This window comes from Lissotriton helveticus, chromosome 2_1 (assembly GCF_964261635.1).
Source record: "Lissotriton helveticus chromosome 2_1, aLisHel1.1, whole genome shotgun sequence".
Classification (NCBI taxonomy): Eukaryota; Metazoa; Chordata; class Amphibia; order Caudata; family Salamandridae; genus Lissotriton; species Lissotriton helveticus.
This window is the reverse complement of record NC_136059.1, coordinates 346,756,148-346,778,753: the sequence shown is the minus strand read 5'-3', so window position 1 is coordinate 346,778,753 and position 22,606 is coordinate 346,756,148. Positions and strand designations below refer to the sequence as shown.

The 22,606-nt window shown below is 48.0% G+C and overlaps 1 protein-coding gene across 1 annotated transcript in view; it reads right to left on the bottom strand.

The window, feature by feature from the left end:
* LOC144817969 (UDP-glucuronosyltransferase 3A1-like) overlaps positions 1–22,606 on the bottom strand; it is an 858,629-nt gene that overhangs the window by 322,189 nt on the left and 513,834 nt on the right. Inside the window, exon 5 of the mRNA XM_078674945.1 lies at positions 5,183–5,414. Coding sequence (XP_078531071.1) covers positions 5,183–5,414 — 232 coding nt within the window. The remainder of the gene's footprint in view (positions 1–5,182; positions 5,415–22,606) is intronic.

Here is a 22,606-nt window from a genome sequence, read left to right as displayed (position 1 = left end):
CAGCCCCACAGACCTCCCCGGGCACAGAAACCTACCAGTCTCACAGACCTCCCCAAGCACAGAAACCTGAAAGCCCCACAGACCTGCCCAAGCACAGAAACCTGCCAGTCCCACGGACATGGAATCTGCCATCTCCAGAGACCTCTCCAGGCAGAGAAACCTGAAAGCTCCACAGACATCGCCAAGCACAGAATCTTGCCAGCCCCACAGACCTCCACACGCAGAGAAACCTGCCAGCCACACAGACCACCCCAGGCACAGAATCCTGCCAGCCCCACAGACCTCCCGGGGCACTGAAGTCTGCCAGCCCTACAGACTTTCCCAAGCACAGAAACCTGCCAGTTCCATTGACCTTCCCGGGCACAGAAACCTGCCAGCCCCATAGACCTCCCCAAGCACAGAATCCTGCCATCCCCACAGACCTCGCCAGGGAGAGAAACCTGCCAGTCCCACAGACCTCCCCAGGCAGAGAAACCTGCCAGCCCCACAGACCTCCCCAGGCACAGAAACCAGTCAGTCCCACAGACCTCCCTGGGCACAGAAACATGCCAGTCCCACAGGACTACACAGTCAAAGAATCTGCCATCCCCACAGACCTCTCCAAGAAGAGAAAACTGCCAACGCCACAGACCTCCCCAAGCACAGAATCCTGCCAGCCCCACAGACCTTCCCAGGTGGAGAAACCTGCCAGTCCCACAGACCTCCACATGCAGAAAACCTGCCAGACCCACAGACCTCATCAGGCAGAGAAATACGTCAGCCCCACAGACCTCCCTGGGCACAGAAACCTGCCAGTCCCACAGACCTCCCTGGGCACAAAAACCTGCCAGTCCCACAGACCTCCCTGGGCACACACACCTGCCAGTCCCACAGTCCTCCCCAAGCATAGAAACCTGCCAGCCCCACAGACCTCCCCGGGCACAGAAACGTACCAGTCCCACAGACCTCCCCAAGTACAGAAACCTGCCAGTCCCACGGACCTCCACAGGCACGGAATCTCCACAGACCTCTCCAGGCAGAGAAACCTGGCAGCTCCACAGACCTCACCAAGCACAGAATCTTGCCAGCACCACAGACCTCCGCAGGCAGAGAAACATGCCAGTCCCACAGACCTCCACAGGCAGAGAAACCTGCCAGCCACACAGACCACCCCAGGCACAGAATCCTGCCAGACCCACAGACCTCACTCAGGCACAGAAACCTGCCAGCCCCACAGACCTCCCCGGGCACTGAAGTCTGCCAGCACTACAGACTTTCCCAAGCACAGAAACCTGCCAGTTCCATTGACCTCCCCGGGCACAGAAACCTGCCAGCCCCATAGACCTCCACAAGCACAGAATCCTGCCATCCCCACAGACCTCACCAGGCAGAGAAACCTGCCAGTCCCACAGACCTCCCCAGGCAGAGAAACCTGCCAGCCCCACAGACCTCCCCAGGCACAGAAACCAACCAGTCCCACAGACCTCCCTGGGCAAATAAACATGCCTGTCCCACAGGACTACACAGGCAAAGAATCTGCCATCCCCACAGACCTCCCCAAGAAGAGAAACCTGCCAACGCCACAGACCTCCCCAAGCACAGAATCCTGCCAGCCCCACAGACCTTCACAGGCAGAGAAACCTGCCAGTCCCACAGACCTCCGCATGCAGAAAAACCTGCCAGACCCACAGACCTCCTCAGGCAGAGAAATCCGTCAGCCCCACAGACCTCCCTGGGCACAGAAACCTGCCAGTCCCACAGACCTCCCTGGGCACAAAAACCTGCCAGTCCCACAGACCTCCCTGGGCACAGACACCTGCCAGTCCCACAGTCACCCCCAAGCACAGAAACCTGCCAGTCCCATATACCTCCCCAGGCACAGAAACCTGCCAGCCCCACACACCTCCCCGGGCACAGAAACGTACCAGTCCCACAGACCTCCCCAAGCACAGAAACAAGACAGCCCCACAGACCTCCCCAAGCACAGAAACCTGCCAGTCCCACAGACCTCCACAGGCACGGAATCTGCCATTTCCACAGACCTCTCCAGGCAGAGAAACCTGCCAGCTCCACAGACCTCGCCAAGCACAGAATCTTGCCAGCCCCACAGACCTCCCCAGGCAGAGAAACCTGCCAGTCCCACAGACCTCCACAGGCAGAGAACCCTGCCAGCCACACAGACCACCCCAGGCACAGAATCCTGCCAGACCCACAGACCTCGCTCAGGAACAGAAACCTGCCAGCCCCACAGACCTCTCCATGCACTGAAGTCTGCCAGCCCTACAGACTTTCCCAAGCACAGAAACCTGCCAGTTCCATTGACCTCCCGGGCACAGAAACCTGCCAGCCCCATAGACCTCCCCAAGCACAGAATCCTGCCATCCCCACAGACCTCACCAGGCAGAGAAACCTGCCAGTCCCACAGACCTCCCCAGGCAGAGAAACCTGCCAGCCCCACAGACCTCCCCAGGCACAGAAACCAGACAGTCCCACAGACCTCCCCGGGTACAGAAATATGCCAGTCCCACAGACCTCCCTGGGCACACACACCTGCCAGTCCCACAGTCCTCCCCAAGCACAGAAACCTGCCAGCCCCACAGACCTCCCCATGCACTGAAGTCTGCCAGCCCTACAGACTACACAGTCAAAGAATCTGCCATCCCCACAGACCTCTCCAAGAAGAGAAACCTGCCAACACCACAGACCTCCCCAAGCACAGAATCCTGCCAGCCCCACAGACCTTCCCAGGCAGAGAAACCTGCCAGTCCCACAGACCTCCGCATGCAGAAAAACCTGCCAGACCCACAGACCTCCTCAGGCAGAGAAACCTGCCAGCCCCACAGACCTCCCCAGGCACAGAAACCAGCCAGTCCCACAGACCTCCCCGGGTACAGAAACATGCCAGTCCCACAGACCTCCCTGGGCACACACACCTGCCAGTCCCACAGTCCTCCCCAAGCACAGAAACCTGCCAGCCCCACAGACCTCCCCATGCACTGAAGTCTGCCAGCCCTACAGACTACACAGTCAAAGAATCTGCCATCCCCACAGACCTCTCCAAGAAGAGAAACCTGCCAACACCACAGACCTCCCCATGCACTGAAGTCTGCCAGCCCTACAGACTACACAGTCAAAGAATCTGCCATTCCCACAGACCTCTCCAAGAAGAGAAACCTGCCAACACCACAGACCTCCCCAAGCACAGAATCCTGCCAGCCCCACAGACCTTCCCAAGCACAGAAACCTGCCAGTCCCACAGACCTCCCTGGGCACAGACACCTGCCAGTCCCACAGTCCGCCCCAAGCACAGAAGCCTGACAGTCCCATAGACCTCCCAAGGCACAGAAACCTGCCAGTCCCACAGACCTCCCTGGGCACAGAAACCTGCCAGTCTCACAGACCTCCCCAACCCCAGAAACCTGCCAGCCCCACACACCATCCAGACACAGAAGCCAACCAGTCCCACAGTCCTCCTCAAGCACAGAAACCTGCCAGTCACATAAGACTCCCCAGGCACAGAAACCTGCCAGTCCCACAGACCTCCCTGGGCACAGAAACCTACCAGTCCCACAGTCCTCCCCAAGCGCAGAAACCTGCCAGTCCCGTAGACCTCCCCAAGCACAGAAATCTGCCAGTACCACAGACCTCCCTGGGCACAGAAACCGGCCAGTCCCACAGACCTCCCCAAGCACAGAAACCTGCCAGCCCCACAGACTACCCAGGCACAGAAACCAGCCAGTCCCACAGTCTTTCCCAAGCACAGAAACCTGTCAGCCCCACAGACCACCCAGCCCACAGAAACCAGCCAGTCCCACAGACCTCCCCAGGCACAGAAACCTGCCAGTCCCACAGACCTCCACGGGCACAGAAACCTGCCAGCCCACAGACCTCCCCGGGCACAGAAACCTACCAGGCCCACAGACCTCCCTAAGCACAGAAACCTACCAGCCCCACAGACCTCCCCAAGCACAGAAACCTGCCAGCCCCACAGACCTCCCCAAGCACAGAATCTTGCCAGCCCCACAGACCTCCCCAGGCAGAGAAACCTGCCAGTCCCACACATCTCCACAGGCAGAGAAACCTGCCAGCCACACAGACCACCCAAGGCACAGAATCCTGCCAGTTCCACAGACCTCGCTCAGGCACAGAAACCTGCCAGCCCCACAGACCTCCCCGGACACTGAAGTCTGCCAGCCCTACAGACTTTCCCAAGCACAGAAACCTGCCAGTTACATTGACCTCCCCGGGGATAGAAACCTGCCAGCCCCATAGACCTCCCCAAGCACAGAATCCTGCCAGCCCCACAGACCTCCCCAGGCACAGAAACCAGCCAGTCCCACAGACCTCCCCGGGCACAGAAACATGCCAGTCCCACAGGACTACACAGTCACAGAATCTGCCATCCCCACAGACCTCTCCAAGAAGAGAAACCTGCCAATGTCACAGACCTCCCCAAGCACAGAATCCTGCCAGCCCCACAGACCTTCCCAGGCAGAGAAACCTACCAGTCCCACAGACCTACGCATGCAGAAAAACCTGCCAGACCCACAGACCTCCTCAGGCAGAGAAATCCGTCAGCCCCACAGACCTCCCTGGGCACAGAAACCTGCAAGTCCCACAGACCTCCCTGGGCACAAAAACCTGCCAGTCCCACAGACTTCACCGCCGGGGCACATGAGAAGGTTTTTCTATTTTTGTGCTGTGGCCAAAATAGAATAAGCTTACTATGGGCTAATTATTGTTGTTATGTCAGTGCAAAGTGAATTTGTTCTGTTTTTTACTGGTGTTCTTCACAGTGGCATAAGATTAGCCCCCACAGCCTCCTCGGTGCAGGGTGGGCCCTCACGCTCCAGGGGGCCTCCTCTGCAAAAGTGGTAGGTGGTGGCCTGGGGAGGGGGCCCCCTCGATGTACTTTTCAGGGGGCCCCCCTCAACTTTCATTACGCCACTGACGCATGCATCACCGGTGGACACTGTAGGTACGCTACCATCATTACTGCTGGACTCCACCTGAAGTGCTCTTTTCTGCTTTCTAATATAATTGTCACAAATCTGTTTCAATACAGATTGTGCTTTTTTGTAGAAAAAATGTGTAAAGTCTTTAATACTTTCTATTGGTGTGATAATACTGACTTAAATTGCACTGCTTTGTATCTTTTTTCCATAAAGATATTTAAACTTTAAAAAGGACATGCATGTCTTACCTAATAGGTCATTTTGGGGCGCCCAGTCAAGTATCTTGGCATTAGGTGCCAATTTAAGCTCGGTAGGCCATTTAGATGGTAGGTACCTCCAAATCACTTTTTGGGGCATAACAGCAAGTCCTGCGTTCATCTCTTCCAGTACTTCTAAATGCCTGACTGATGATACCATTGATCCCAGAGCAACTATAATAAAACCAGCATCTCCTGAAGTTGCAATGAATTCTTCCAGTTCCTAGATAAAACAGGAAATAAAACAAAACGTTGTGCTATTGTGGTATTATTGACACATAAAAGGTTTTCTTAGTATAAACAGGTTTACATCATCCTATGTTACTCTATACAATGTAATTATAATAAGATAGTTTATTACATTATTAATAAAAACCTTTATAGTCCAACCTACATAAAACAATACAACATATTCGGATCATCCATTTAAGTGTGATTACAATTTAAGTTTTGTCTCCTTCCAATAATTTTAGTTTTTTCAAGGTTCACCTCAAGTTTATTTTGCTTTGTATATTTAAACAGAGCATTTATCAACCTCTGTAAACCCACTTGAGCGTGGCTCAGCAGGACCAGATCATCCAAGTAAAGTAAGTTAAAAAAGGGTTTAAACCTCCCCAATCAGAGGATTGAGGGGGTGTGAGATAACTTTACCCAGCTCTCCTGTGAGATCAGAGATAAACAAATAAAAAGTAGGGGACCATAAAGCACCCTTGTTGTATGCCCTCTGTGGTGACAATTTTCCTTGACAGGATGCTCCCATCCCTCAGCTTTGTTCGTAACCAAGCTCCTGTGTGTATAACTGTATTGATCTCAAGAGCCCAATCGTCAACCCCCAGGATTTTAACTTCTTCCGGAGCTGATTTCGTGAGCTTCAATCAAAAGCTGCCTTAAAATCAATAAAAAACGTATGCAAAAGTGAGCGAGTCTGGGCCGCATGATCATGTTACATTGAAATAGCCATTATGTTCAATAGACAGCTCTGGTATTGGTGGAATCCTGTTTGATTCAGTGGAATGATCCAACAATTTTTACATCTTACACTGCTCACTATAACCTTAAATGCTGCGAAAATGCCAACAGGCCTTGATCAGTAGCTGGCAGTGTGTGTAAGCAATCCTCATTAGTTCATCCTGGTAACCCAATCATTTTGGGCCTAAATATGGCCCTTTGTCAGGGGTATTCTACAATTTAAGAAACAATGTTTAAATGACAAAGATGTTAAACCATTTGCCCCTGTTCATTCATATTCAACATGTTGCAAGTCTTTGCCACATAACTCATCCTACCATTAACATTTTCCTGCTAATCATGGCAAAAAACGCTCCCACTAAGTTGACGCCCAAATGCACCTCCCTCATATTTCTCACTTGTATTGCGCCTTTAAATCCCAAATATTAGTTATCATAAGTATACATACAAGCCTTCTCCGTTATAATTAACACAGGAGCCATGTCTAATCCATCCAAATAGTTACCTTCAAAGTAAGCTTCCAATCACTTCATGAGTGGTTTGCATACTAAATTCTATCTGTAATCTGTTTTTAAAGCACCTGAAGTTGTATCCCCGCCCTCCAGTGACGCCTCTCTTTCGAGGGTCACTCTCTTCTCTTACCCCTGTGTATCCCATCACTTTCAGTTTGAACTGTTACCATGCTCCTACCCACGTTATCTCCGTGAACTGTAATTCATCCGGATGTCAACACCCATTTCTTCCTGTAATAATCCTAGATATTTAACCAACCATTCTGCGAACTAATACAATCCCTACATGTGGCTTCTTACATACTCGGTCCTGGCTAAAAACGCAATACTCAAACTCCCATAATGCACTAAGCGTGACAACATTAGGTGCCTAAATTTTCAGCATCCCAATTCAAATTAATCACACTAATCATATGTATACGATCTTTTCTGGGCTTCAACCTAAACTCCCCCACCCATCCTGTTGATAATTATAACATCAATACTGGTGGTAACTCAAGTGACATGCTCTATGTTAAAAGTTAAACTTCACAGTGTTGTATAATCAATGAAAGCGTGCTTGCAAACATATTAGTTAGAATAACATAAACGCCACAGTGCAAACATCAAAATCTGTTACAGGCAATTCCAAAAAGAGTAGTTCAAGAAATTGACTTCTGAGGCAAGGTTCTTTTCAAAAAGTCTCTCGTGTGACATCATCGTGGAAGTCCATTCACGTCTTTAATCGGTGGGTGCTTAACTCGTTGAGGAGGCAGGCAATGAATCAATCAAAAAAGGGTTGACAGAGTGGACACCAGTTACTTCCTTTTATCAACTTTGTTATCCTTTTTTGGGTTTGTTCACGTGCTAGCCCGGTATCGTTGTCTGCCCTAAGCCACGTGTATTGTGAACAACAAATTGAAAATGGGGCGACTTCTCACCCCATCTCCGGACGCACTGCAATAATATATACCAATGATACATTAAGTTAATCCAGGATTGTTCAAAGTTTATTCAGTTCATCAAAAGTTTTATTCACGATTTCCAAAGTTCATCAGTCGTCACAAAAGAGACATCTTACACTGGTCACTATAACCTTAAACATTGTGAAAATGCCAATGGAGAAGGCTCGTATGTATATTTATGATAACCAATATTTGGGATTTAAAGGTGCAATACAAGTGAGAGATATGAGGGAGAATGAGGGAGGTGCATTCGGGCATCAACTTAGTGGTGGTGTTTTTGCCTAACTTTGAGCAAACCTGGATTAACATACTGTATCATTGGTATATATTATGACAGTGCGTCCGGAGATGGGGTGATATGCCGCCCCATTTTCAATTTGTTTATAAATGTTTTGTCAATATTATGCACTCAGGCCAAGACAACGTGTTTCATCCTGTTAAGGTTCTACTTTATATTTCTAATCAGCCTTTTAGCTGTGTTCATCTGGATCATTGCAGTTCCCTTGTTTCTGATAATGCATTAAAATATAATTTGGTTGCAGTAGATTCTTGCTCTAGGTTCCTTTGGGTCTGACCACGGCGCTGGGCTGATGCTCAAACTATTGTTAAGGATTTGCAAGTCTTTTTGGGTACTTATGCCTGTGGTGCTTTATATTCAGACCAGAGCCTGGCTTTTGCCTCTAAGGCGTACTGTGATTCCATGGCATCGATGGGTGCGCAGTTGCATTTCTCGTCTCCTTTCAGGCCAGAGGGCAATTCTGTTGTAGAACGGATGAACCATGACTTAAAGCAGTCTTTAACAGCAAGGGTATTGGGTACAGGCCGTGGCTCGTTAACTCATCTTTATGAGGTACAGCGAGAGCTTAATAACTTCCGGCAAAGATCTCTGGGTGGGCGGACCCCTTACAAAATGCTCTTTGGCATAAAGATGTATATTCCAGAACTTGATGGTCTAGACGTTGTGGTGGCTGCCTCAACCTTTGACATAGATAAATACTGTCCTGTCTTGCAGCATCAACAGAAAAGTCATGATACTCTGGTGGCTAAAAGTCATTTATTTGCCTTCTTCTCTCCAGTCGGATGCAGCAGTTCAGATTCCTGTTACCGGATGGCCTTCTAAAGTTGGTGATTTAGTTTAGATGAAATAATTTGGTCCCTCCTACAGTGCTCCTGTCCCAGTGCTTGGACTACAGGGTATTCAAACTGTAATTTTGCCTCCATCTCCCAGATACAAGGATAATCACCTTGTTTCCATTGAACATGTCAAGACTCACCATATGGGTGATCCTAAATAATATTCCTCAAATGTTTTCCACCACAGAATGTTGCTTTACAGCCCATAGCACCATCCTTGCTGATTCTCCCCTGGTACAGGAGGGGGATCTCGAGACTTCACTTGACCTCATACCTGTTACACATGCTACACATTCAGTAATGGACATTATTTATTTGGATCCGCCAGTGGATGCCCCATTTGCGGTCCAAGAACTAACTGCCCATCAAGAATCAAATCCTCCTCTCTTTCAACTGAGTTCCCCTGGTTATTATATTGATTAAGATAATTTTTCTTCAGACAGGTCTTCGTTGTCTTTTGTTTTCCTTTACTACTTGCACAAATGTATGTTTTAATATTTTGGTTAAAACGCACTTATCTGGTTCCGCCTTTGATATATATCTGCATCGTATGTTCCATGATATTTTTTTTAAGTGGATTGGGTTCATGACAGTTTTTTTCTTTTTGATCAACGGCCATTACCTTCCAGAACAATCTACTGCGGAACTGGTCTACCGGGTGTTGGCACCACATTCTCTGATGAAATTGTATGGTATAAAGTACCATTCGATGTATTTGGCCCTACGGAAACCCTTCAAATACCATATGTATTCCATGTTTCCATGGGTGATGTCATAGTACCTCATATTGTCATTCAGATGATTGGGATGTTGATACTGTGAATTCTATGTTTTCTGAATTGCAATAATACACTGTCATTCACTCTGAGGATTTATATTTAAATTCTGCTAACTATGATCATTTGTTCTGTTATCAACATTACGGGCATCATTTTCTGCAGAGGACTAGTGTACAGCCTCCCCCATATAGTTATACTCAATGGGAGCATTGCACAACTCCACCTCAGGGTAGCTCAAAAACGCAACAGATGTAGTTCACATATTTCACAGGTTATAATTCATCAGACCCGAAATCACACTTTTTGAAATTGGTTCCTATTACCATGAAGGAATATATGCTTACTCAAACCAAGCTGATCTGTGCAGCTTCCTTTATTGAAGAATGAGCCTTAAGAGGCCAAGATTATTGGAAAGACAATGTAGACTTGAAATCGATTTGGGGCACTGTCCTGGCAGGTCCAAGGTACAGAATCTCTTTTTCATGCGTGTCTCATACCCGCACAAATAATTTTTATAAATGACATGATCCAACAGACTAGTTGTCTAGGATTGGCTACAATTAAATATTTGAATACTCTAACTATTCCCTCCTTTGCCCCTTTTGATGATTGGAAATCTTATACAAATTCTGAAGGCCAACTAAATAGTATGATACAAAATGGTACCTTTCATTCTTCAGTTATGGCTTTGGGTAGGTGGTTAACATGGCCAGTTGACACTAATGTTTGTCATGCTCATTTTTTAAACTCCGTATCTGGGTTCAAATCAAGTATATCAAATCCCCGATATTTACAATTAATGCACCCGAACACTGTCAACATTTACTCCGGGGGGAGGCGGTTGGCGGGCAACTTCGCTCCTCCATGGCATGTGCGTAGCCCGCCTACTACGCCTACTTTGCAGATCGCGAAGTAGGCAACACTATGCACCCTCCGTGGACAGAGCGGAGCACTGCACCCACGGTTCGCCACAACCTGAATTCCACCGCTTTGTTATTACCCTTTAATTTAACAAGTAGACAAAAATCAATGGCTATGAAAGACACTATTTATACCATGTTACACATTGAGGAACTTGAACAGCTTCCCTTCATAATACCTTTGAAAACGAACTTCTAGTGCCAGGACGCCAGAGGAATACGGCGGACTTTCCCTTTCTTTGCTGACCCCTTGTGGATTTCTTCACGACTCGCCGGACCCGCTTCGCGGGTCCCGCAGCGCGTCGCCTGCCAGGAGGCAGATCCAGTGACCACAGGAGGAGCGCGGGGACAGGCGAGTAACCAGCGGGGCTGCGAGCATAGGCAGGGGACTCCAGCGTCCAGGAGCCCCTGCGCGCCCAATCACCATCACCTGGGCTGCTCTCCCCGCTGGCCACGCCCCCCCGCCAACAGTGGTTAAAATCCTGATCTCACCTTGTGCCTGTGGGACCCCTTTGAAAACGAACTTCTAGTGCCAGGACGCCAGAGGAATACGGCGGACTTTCCCTTTCTTTGCTGACCCCTTGTGGATTTCTTCACGACTCGCCGGACCCGCTTCGCGGGTCCCGCAGCGCGTCGCCTGCCAGGAGGCAGATCCAGTGACCACAGGAGGAGCGCGGGGACAGGCGAGTAACCAGCGGGGCTGCGAGCATAGGCAGGGGACTCCAGCGTCCAGGAGCCCCTGCGCGCCCAATCACCATCACCTGGGCTGCTCTCCCCGCTGGCCACGCCCCCCCGCCAACAGTGGTTAAAATCCTGATCTCACCTTGTGCCTGTGGGACCCCTTTGAAAACGAACTTCTAGTGCCAGGACGCCAGAGGAATACGGCGGACTTTCCCTTTCTTTGCTGACCCCTTGTGGATTTCTTCACGACTCGCCGGACCCGCTTCGCGGGTCCCGCAGCGCGTCGCCTGCCAGGAGGCAGATCCAGTGACCACAGGAGGAGCGCGGGGACAGGCGAGTAACCAGCGGGGCTGCGAGCATAGGCAGGGGACTCCAGCGTCCAGGAGCCCCTGCGCGCCCAATCACCATCACCTGGGCTGCTCTCCCCGCTGGCCACGCCCCCCCGCCAACAGTGGTTAAAATCCTGATCTCACCTTGTGCCTGTGGGACCCCTTTGAAAACGAACTTCTAGTGCCAGGACGCCAGAGGAATACGGCGGACTTTCCCTTTCTTTGCTGACCCCTTGTGGATTTCTTCACGACTCGCCGGACCCGCTTCGCGGGTCCCGCAGCGCGTCGCCTGCCAGGAGGCAGATCCAGTGACCACAGGAGGAGCGCGGGGACAGGCGAGTAACCAGCGGGGCTGCGAGCATAGGCAGGGGACTCCAGCGTCCAGGAGCCCCTGCGCGCCCAATCACCATCACCTGGGCTGCTCTCCCCGCTGGCCACGCCCCCCGCCAACAGTGGTTAAAATCCTGATCTCACCTTGTGCCTGTGGGACCCCTTTGAAAACGAACTTCTAGTGCCAGGACGCCAGAGGAATACGGCGGACTTTCCCTTTCTTTGCTGACCCCTTGTGGATTTCTTCACGACTCGCCGGACCCGCTTCGCGGGTCCCGCAGCGCGTCGCCTGCCAGGAGGCAGATCCAGTGACCACAGGAGGAGCGCGGGGACAGGCGAGTAACCAGCGGGGCTGCGAGCATAGGCAGGGGACTCCAGCGTCCAGGAGCCCCTGCGCGCCCAATCACCATCACCTGGGCTGCTCTCCCCGCTGGCCACGCCCCCCCGCCAACAGTGGTTAAAATCCTGATCTCACCTTGTGCCTGTGGGACCCCTTTGAAAACGAACTTCTAGTGCCAGGACGCCAGAGGAATACGGCGGACTTTCCCTTTCTTTGCTGACCCCTTGTGGATTTCTTCACGACTCGCCGGACCCGCTTCGCGTCGCCTGCCAGGAGGCAGATCCAGTGACCACAGGAGGAGCGCGGGGACAGGCGAGTAACCAGCGGGGCTGCGAGCATAGGCAGGGGACTCCAGCGTCCAGGAGCCCCTGCGCGCCCAATCACCATCACCTGGGCTGCTCTCCCCGCTGGCCACGCCCCCCGCCTATCACGCAGTAGCCAAGTTTTAAGGAGACTAGTAGCCCCGCTTCGCGTGAGCGAGCGGGAGCGACCGGGAGAAGCCCGGGACAAGGGCGGGACCGTCTGTGGCCGTCCGGGGCCGAAGGAGGCCGGGCTGGGCCACCACCCCATGTCATTGTGACACTCCATCTACCATAGTAAGTGACATAGTTTCCCTTGTATTGTTTCGTTACTATTATGGCAACTGCTGTAAATACAAGTCCTGTAACCAGCCACTTGATGTCTCTTCCCACGGACTCTGGCCCCTTGGCCATTGGTCCTCTAGACAAATTCTTTTTTAATCGCTCACTGGCATTAGACAAAGAACTAACTTTGGCAGAGAAGCGTGCCGAGCGTAGGCTTTCCATTGAAATACTCAAGAACTCTACGGACAAGTTCCCAAATATAGTCTATCCCACTCTGGTAACCCCTTTATCATCAGTGAGCATTCCGGTTACAAACAGAGACTCTGAAGCCCCGGGAGATAAAACTACTAAGACTGTCGTAGCAGATTTAAATAATATCAGTGGTAGTATATCTCACCCACTATTGCATACTGATGTGGGTCCTCATGTTGTATCGGCTAATTCCAAAACTGGGGCCAAAAGGAAATGTCCAGCTTCTGTTAAAAAGTGTATGAAAATGGTCCGACCACCACCAAAAATCAGGAAGTTACATAAACTTGTCAACATTGGGAATCCAGTTAAAGAACCAGTACAAAGAACAGGATGTGTAACATCAACTATTCCTATTTCTCAGGATATCCAAGACAAAGTGGACAAATCTTGTTCTGTTCCAAAAGCATCAAGTAATGTTAACGATGTACTATTCGCAAATGTGCTTCCAGAATTGGAAAAAATGTTTAGACTGGTACTTATTCCCATTGAGGATAGAATTGCAAAACTCACAGATAGGTTAAACCACTTTGAGCAAGCAACTTTAGATAATTTCTATTCTACTAAATCCCTGATTAAAACGAGTAGGTTGGAAATAAGCTCAAATCCTCAGGTTGTAAACAACCCCCACACACAGGACAAGGGTAGAAATCCTAGAAATGGCTCACCTTTACCTTCTAAACAAAATAAACCCCCAGCTAAAGTCACCGCAAAACCCTTAGTTAGGGTTGAGAAAGTGAATACGGGCTCTGAATCATCGCAGTCGAATTCAACACATCCCGTACAGTCCTCATTACCCCAGCCACAAAACCAACCGGCTGTTGTAAACGTTGTGGTTACTTCGTGCCAACAAGTGGGTAAAGTACCAACACCTGTAAACACAACTACCAATACACGTATACCTCCTAACACCACGGGGGTAGGAAATAGGGTCAGTGTTAACCAGTCGGCTGTTAAAGCCACAACTGCGCCCCTAGCAAATAATAAACAGGTGCAGAAACCAGCCCCCCAACCTCCTCCCCAAGTTCCCAAACCTATCCCAACGCCCTTGCAAAAGCCACCTCATAGAAAACCCCCGATCAATCTTACCCCAGACTCCTTCCCCTATGTGGCAGTTCTCATCAATGTACCATCTTTACCCCCAGGGCAGAGAGAAAATTTCCAGATGCTTAAAAATAAGACCATGCACTGGTTAAAGGAAAATCGTCCTCTGCCGGGTGACATTGATGGGTTAATAATAGGGGCAAGGAGAATAGACTGGATGGGTTATACACCAAAAACCCTGGGGGGGGACTGTATAGTGGTTAATTTTCAAGATCCTAGGGTGGTGGGGTGGATAACAAGGCAAGGATGGGGAACAAATAAGGGCGGTATTGGTATTGTGGACCTCACCTTTTTTTACCCCAGATCAACTAGTGTAACTACAAGTCTACTCAACGAGCCCATAGTCCCCCCAATGGCGCTATGGCCAGTGATTTCTTTACCTCCTCCCCATGTTAGCTTTAATTATACCCCACATACACACAATAATCCCCATGTAGGATGGCAGGACTCAGGGTGGGGGTATTGACATACTGGTATTGACAACGTGGGTGGAATTACAAAAGAAGTAGAGGCGCCAGGTGATGTCTGTGGTAATATTATTGCTACAGACATTAAGGAGAATAGCACTGAGGCCGGGTGTGTGACCGACGAAGGTGGTTCTAGACTAGGAACATTAAATTCAAATGTCGTACACCCTGTAATGGATGATTTACCTGTGGCCACAGTAGATGACCCAGAAAGGCTGGCCACCTTAATGGGAATATCGATGTCATCCCATGAATCTCCACTTGTCAAAGCCAGGGATGGGTCAAATGTAGATATTGGCACCTTTTTGTCTTGGAATGTCGCCGGATTGGCTAGCAAGTTGGACTCCCAACTTTGGGTGGATTTTATAAGTGGTTTTGACATCTGTTGTTTTCAAGAAACCTGGGCTTGTGATCCACTCTTTTGCTTAGGTTACTTGAATTACTATATACCTGCCACAAAAGGGGGAAGAGGGAGGCCAAAGGGTGGCCTAACTGTGTGGGTTAGACAGGGTTTGCACATTGATATAAAAATCCTAGACCTGGGAAATAGTGATTTACAAGCCCTTAGAATCTCTGTTGTAAATGGTCCACCAATAGATTTATACAATGTCTATGTGAGAGGTGGTAAAGTAACAAACTCATCTACAATCGAGTTGTTGTCCGACGCTATGGAGGTCAATTCCCAGGGTAATGTAAAGATAATTGCTGGGGACCTAAACAGGACTTTTGAACCCTTGACTTGTACAAACGTCCTCATCGAGTGTGAAGAGGACAATCTATGGGGAGTACCTTCTTTAAACTTACAACCTGTGAAGCAATGGACTAAAGAGATTCTCCTATTAAATGGAATATGTTTGGAATACGGTCTAAGAGCCCTCAATGGTAGGACACCTGGTGATAAGGAGGGCAGTTTTACCTTTGACAATGGTATTAACAGGAGCCGAATCGATTATATACTGTGTAGTCTCCAGCTGTGGAATGGGGTTGTTGACATGGCAATCAGGCCCCGGGTTGAAAGTGATCACAACCCCCTATGTGTGTCACACAAGTGGTGGAATACAGGTTCAGGAAATCCTAATGAGACACATGACGAAACTCCTCTGTTAAGCAATGATGAGCGAAGGTTAAAATGGCCCAAGGTGTTAGCAAATGAAGTCACTATGACATATATAACTAACAAGGTAGACTGTGCAATTTCTGCGATTGAAGCAGTAGCCCTAGTGGCTCCTGGGGACAACGTTATCACAGAAATCCACAATAAGTTATTCTCCGCTTTAAGACCATGTTTTTTCATAAAGCAAAGAAAAGGGAAGAAAACTAAAGAAGTGGGTAGGTGGTTCGATAACCATTGTAGAGCAGCACGTCTAGATTTGGGGCATGCGATAAGGAACAGGGATCGTGCCTCAGTGATAAAGAATAGGAAATTGTACAAAGCAGCCATTTATCGTGCAAAAAAGAAATGGGACGAAGATCACTGGGCCCAACTAAAAGAAGCCTCTGATAATAAAGACCCAATGTTATTTTGGAAAATTATCAAGTGGGGTAGTGGTGCGGGCCCAGCAAAACCCGACAATAATGTATCAGTGGAATCCTGGGTTGATTATTTTGGGCCCCAGTATGCGGAAAGTAATAAGTCTGTGACAGCTGATGAAATAACACCGGTATACGCAATCGAAGATCTTTTTTTCCTTAGTGAAGTAGTAATTGCCATTAGTTCTGCGAAATGCGGGAGGGCGCCAGGCCCAGATGGTATCCCCCCCGATATTTTTAAATATGATGTGGCCAGATGGGCGAGATACATCCTGCTTGTAGCAAATGCTTTAGCAAAGGGGGCAGTGGTTCCAGACACCTGGAAATGTGCAACCATTATCCCCATCCACAAGAAGGGCGACCGCTCATTGCCTGCTAATTACAGGCCTATAAGCTTAATAGCCACCGTGCAGAAAATAGTCGGGAGAATGGTAACCAACCAGCTAATGGACTGGGTAGAAGATAACAGCGCCCTCTCGCCATACCAGGCGGGATTTAGGCGTGCTACCAGTACCATCGACCAGGTCTTTCGCTTCACTATATTGCGGTGGAAGACCGTTGAGCTGGGGAGGGGCAGCCTGTATGTCGCGTTTGTTGATCTGCGGGCTGCGTTCGATCTAGTCCCCAGGTACAAACTATGGTCGGTGCTCCAAAAGTTGGGGATTCCTGCAGAACTGCTAACTTTAATCATGCGACTGCACAAATCCAATTTTGCCAGAGTCCAATGGGGAGGAAGTAGCGAGACAACGGTGGACTTTCCTGTTGAAAGGGGTGTTAGGCAGGGATGTTCCATGGCCCCTCTGCTTTTCTCGTTATTCATTAACGGGATAGTCGAGAGAATGTTGAGGGCTAGTGTTGACGCCCCATCGTTAGCGGACACCAGGGTCCCGATCCTGATGTTCGCTGACGACACTCTTATTCTGTCTAAGACTCCTATGGGGCTGCAACGTGCATTAAGCATTTTTGATGCTTTTTGCTTGGAGCACGGGCTTGAGGTAAATGTAGGAAAAACTAAACTAATGGCCTTCTCTGCTGGACGCAGAAGCTTTCCTAAAATTACCCTAAATAACAGCAGGCTCGATATAGTCAATGAATTTACATATTTGGGAGTGCAGATTGCGGGGGGGACTGGCTGGACGCATCACGTGAACAAAGTAGTCCTAAAGCACCAGCAGCTATCGGGTGTCCTAAGGGGGGAACACCGTAAATCAAAAACAAAACCTATAAAACCCGCCCTGACGGTGTATGACGCGAAGGTTCTGGGTGCTACCTTATACGGCGCTGAACTATGGGCTTGGAATGGTCTGACGGCTCTTCAGACCTCCGAGAACAAGTTCATGCGTGGAATTACAGGACTTCCACAGAGCACCCCCCTAATCCCATTGTTCCTGGAGCTTGGTAGACGCACGATTATCGACAGAGCTCGATTGCGGCCAGTTCTTTACTGGAGACGCCTTTGGACGACTCCGGAAATAAGACAGTACGCTGAGAGTTTTCTGTGGATCATCAAGGAAGACGTCTTCCATAAAATAAAATGGTTAAAACATCTGAAGACCATGTTGGAAAATCTAGGGTTTTCAAATCTTTGGAACAACCCCGAGGGAGAAACCTTCCCAAGTAAAGAAGCTCTTAAAAAACAATATTGGGATTGGGTGGGCGGTAAGATGCTGAATGACAATAGGGCAGATTCTATGTCTGGCCGTTTCCTGGAGATTAAAATTTCACCTGTCTTGGAAAACTATTGGGATAATGTTACGGTACCAATGGACAGGAAACTTGTCTTCCAGCTGAGGTCAGGATCTATCCCTCTTAATAAATTGACATCTGGCTGGCACAGATCCACTAACAGTCTATGTCCTGCCTGCGAAATTGCCGAGGAGAGCCTTGGCCATTTTCTCTTTTCATGTGAAGCCTACGTGAATCCAAGGAGGAAATGGCTCTCGCCGGTATGTAAAAACTTGGGGACACGTGAAAGTTCAGTGGCCCTAAGAATTTTATGCACAACACAGCAGGATTCGATAGTTATGGGTGTCGCCAAATACATGGGTTGGGCTTGGGCGATAAGACGACGGTTCTTGGGGGGTCGTATGTAATTAGGAAATCCTTTTTAAAGTTTTTATGTATTGGCATATATTGTTTTATCAGTAATGTTGTATGAGCTGTACTGTGTTTAATGAATTTTTTTATTCTGTATTATGTATTTTGTGTAAATATTTTGATTAATGTGCTTTTATGAGAATTGTCTCGAATAAAGCTTATACAAACAAACAATGTAGACTTGAAATCGATTTGGGGCACTGTCCTGGCAGGTCCAAGGTACAGAATCTCTTTTTCATGCGTGTCTCATACCCGCACAATTAATTTTTATAAATGACATGATCCAACAGACTAGTTGTCTAGGATTGGCTACAATTAAATATTTGAATACTCTAACTATTCCCTCCTTTGCCCCTTTTGATGATTGGAAATCTTATACAAATTCTGAAGGCCAACTAAATAGTATGATACAAAATGGTACCTTTCATTCTTCAGTTATGGCTTTGGGTAGGTGGTTAACATGGCCAGTTGACACTAATGTTTGTCATGCTCATTTTTTAAACTCCGTATCTGGGTTCAAATCAAGTATATCAAATCCCCGATATTTACAATTAATGCACCCGAACACTGTCAACATTTACTCCGGGGGGAGGCGGTTGGCGGGCAACTTCGCTCCTCCATGGCATGTGCGTAGCCCGCCTACTACGCCTACTTTGCAGATCGCGAAGTAGGCAACACTATGCACCCTCCGTGGACAGAGCGGAGCACTGCACCCACGGTTCGCCACAACCTGAATTCCACCGCTTTGTTATTACCCTTTAATTTAACAAGTAGACAAAAATCAATGGCTATGAAAGACACTATTTATACCATGTTACACATTGAGGAACTTGAACAGCTTCCCTTCATAATAGCAGAAACACCATCTGAAGTCTAGTTAATACACAGAGTAATCTAGTTACCTCGCTATTTTTCAGTTCACTGCTTTAATGAAACACTTCCCAGTTGGTAGATACAAACCTCTTGGAAGTGGTTATATACACAAAATATACTATTTACATATTGTTGTCAATGGATGAGAGAGATGTTTTTCTTACAGGTGAGGAATGTGACTCAACTGCCAGTCATTCTCTAGTTTGTCAACACGTAAAGATTCATGGCCCCTGTAATGTGTCTACCCCTAATTTGGCTTATTATTTGAAATGAACTCCTGTTCCAGAAATTATTCCACTCTCTCATTGCTTTTGAATGAAGCTATCTTGCCCTAAATAATCAGGACTGTTATTGTCAGTGGGCAGAAATCCCGTATATGGTGACCGTTTCCCAGTTAGTCACTTGCTGCAACAACGTCCTGTTTCCTTCTTAGCACAAGAGTGTTGATAGTTCAATCTGGCCATCCCTTTCCACCTTGAAAACAGATTTCAATAAGCTCAGCACACTCAAAGCGTTATTGTTTCAACAAGAAGCTGCTCTCACTTCGGCTTGCAAAACCTTAGAACTGCAGGTGGTGAGGACATTGTTAAACACAAATCTCCCCCTACATTTTGTTGAACTGATTCATCAAATATTTAATGCGACTGATACCATGGGCCTGCCCCACTTTTTTAACTCGTGGGCTTTGGTCTTGTGGCCTCATTTCAAACTATTTTTGGAGTAACACCTACTTTTATACGTTCTATTTTTCGATTGTGTTAGGTGAGTTCCCGCTGCTGCTCTTCCTGCTTTTGGGCATCATAGTGTTGCTCCTGCTATTCTTCAATGGATGCTCATGTACCGTGAGCGCAAGCTACCACTCTTTGGAGTAATGGCCCTGGACAATCTGGATACAGAGTTCTGTTTAATCTTTCGCTAAGCTAACTTAACGTGCATGAAACCTGCGTTTCGTTGCATCCGATGCCCTTTTCAGTAGGCTCTGGACTTCTGCCTGACTACCCCGTTACAAGTTGCCCTCAATTGTTAACTGTTTATGAGTCCCTTAGTGGCCATAGGATTGTTCCTTGGGCATGCAAGATTCCTAACCCAGAGTTATGGCCAGTGTCCGTAAATGGTTCCTGTGCAACAGCAAAGCATTTTCTGGATCTCAGTTTCATCAAAATCAACACAAGTTACCCCATGAGGGTCTTATCAACATCTGGCACTGAGGAGCATGTTTGTTTCTTTGACCTGCTCGACTGGATTGCTGATATTTGTCTCTCTGCCGGAGCGAATATAATAATGGAGTCATTGGCCTCTCAGCTGGCATCACGCGTTATGGGGCCTGACGGCACGTTTTGGGACATTACAATGCTAAAAAAAAACAAATGTTGGGGAATTCGCAATTACTCATTAGCACATTTTTATATAACAATGACTGCACTGCTGTTCTAACGCTTTGAGCATGCTTATCACCTGAAATCTGTCATCAATATTGGTGCTACCATCCTGACCCAGTGAAGGGTGTCATATATCCCGGGCAGGCCCATAGCTGTTTTTCCTATGTTAGCGTGAGCACGCTGCAATCTTTACTTTGCTTTGCACATGCTACTACACATACGTATTTTGCTTTGTGCCACTCTGTATGTTCACACAGAACCTACTGTTATTTTTGTGTTCTGTATTTTCCTTGGATTTAGTCTGAACACTGTACACAGGGTCAAATAACAAGGCCCCTTGTTATTGTGTTTTGGTCAAGCTGTAGCACATAGGCAAAACACACATGCAGCTGTTGTTCCAGAACACGGGCTCTTTGTCATATAGGTATTCATAGACAGGCAAATAAACAGACGAGATTGCGACTACACCTGAGATGTAGAACCTCCATCTGTGCATGCTTAGATAGGGGGTATGCTACAAACACCCAGAGATCTTTTGATATATAATCACTTTGATTCTGTAGAAGTGGAGGGGGATTAGTTTACCCTGCCTTATACAAAGACAGCTACTTTTATGACTTATGGATTACTTGCTATGCTGACCGTATGTGTTTTAGGCATCTTCTTACTTATAGTAGCACTATACTGCATATTAGAGCACAATAGTTAAAATAAATATTTTAAACTTTTCTCGTGTCTCCATCAGATCTTATTGTGGACAAATATGAGTGTGAGAGTGAAAGGGTGGGTCCTGTCACCACAATTCCTGAGAGGGCAGGAGTGTTATCTACTGGGGTGTCTAATCACTTGTTCCTATGTGAGTGAGTTGGAGGGCAAACACTAGAGCTAGTCGGTACCGGCCTCATGGGTGCTAAGTTGGTAGGATAACTCAGTCCCTGCCTACTAAGGATCTAAGATCCTAAGCTTAGTGCTGTGATTTCACAGAATCTCTGCAACACAGAATGGGATGGGGACGATACCTGTGAGGCAAGCATACACTGCTACACCTCTCCCAGGATAGGGCACTTAAAAGACAGGTAAATCACTTAGATGTAGATGAATAGCTGGTGTTTAGCTGGTGTTTGGTGTTAGCTTCATCGTAAATTTGATGAAACACAGTGTGTGGAACAGATCAAACTCACTATTACTGATGCTGAGTACCTCTAGACATTATCGGACCATAATCCCTTATTGATTACACTAACATGCGGAAGAGCACTATCATTCCCTCATAATACTCATGGATCAGCATTAGAAGATACAACACACGGAGAAGAATGGCAGCTGGTATTTAATGGCAGTAGGTCGTGGGGAGAGGGAATGAAAAATATGTAAACACTTACCTGTGTACCACCGCCACCTCTCGGTCCTCTTCGCCTGCTTCCAGGACTCCAGGGCAGGGAGCACCCGGCTCCCAGCCTACACATAGCCAATCACAAGGCTGCATTGCAGCATTGTCATTGGTCTGAGCATCGTGGTTCGGCGCTCAGACAGGGAATGGGAGCCTGGGCATGTTCTTCACCCAGGCTGTAGTGCAGCCTGGGTGGAGAACATGCAAACTGCGCATGACAGTTTGGCCAGCCCGAGGCTGCCAGCCAAAGCGTCATGCACACTTTGAGTGGGCAAACCACTCCTCCCCCACCCTGCTCTGTAAGAAGAGCAGCCCCACCTCAAACCACTGAGCAAGGATGGAAAAGTAAAATGATAATAACAATGAGTTATTATCATTATCTTTTTTCCTTTTTGACCTGCTAAGTGGAGTGCCCCTAAGAGACAATCAACAGTACAAAACTGAATTACTTTCTAGAAAATAGAAAACAGGATCCACAAGCAGCGCACAGACAGAATGGGAAGCATTTGAAATTATAATTAAGGAATACAGCAAAGAACATAATACATAGTTAGGAAATCTCTCAAGGAAAACATGAGCAGACTTGGAAATGGCCTGAAACCTTTGGAACAAGTATACTTTGGTAATTGCTCCCATGCAAACATGGAGGGAAATACAGAATTTCTATAAAGGATGAGGCACATTGGCTACAGAGAATACTTACTCATGGCACATGTGGCAGGGGATAAAGCCAGACGATGACTGTCATGGCTAACAAACTCAGACATATTGGCTTATCTGATAACTACAATGAGTGGGGACATG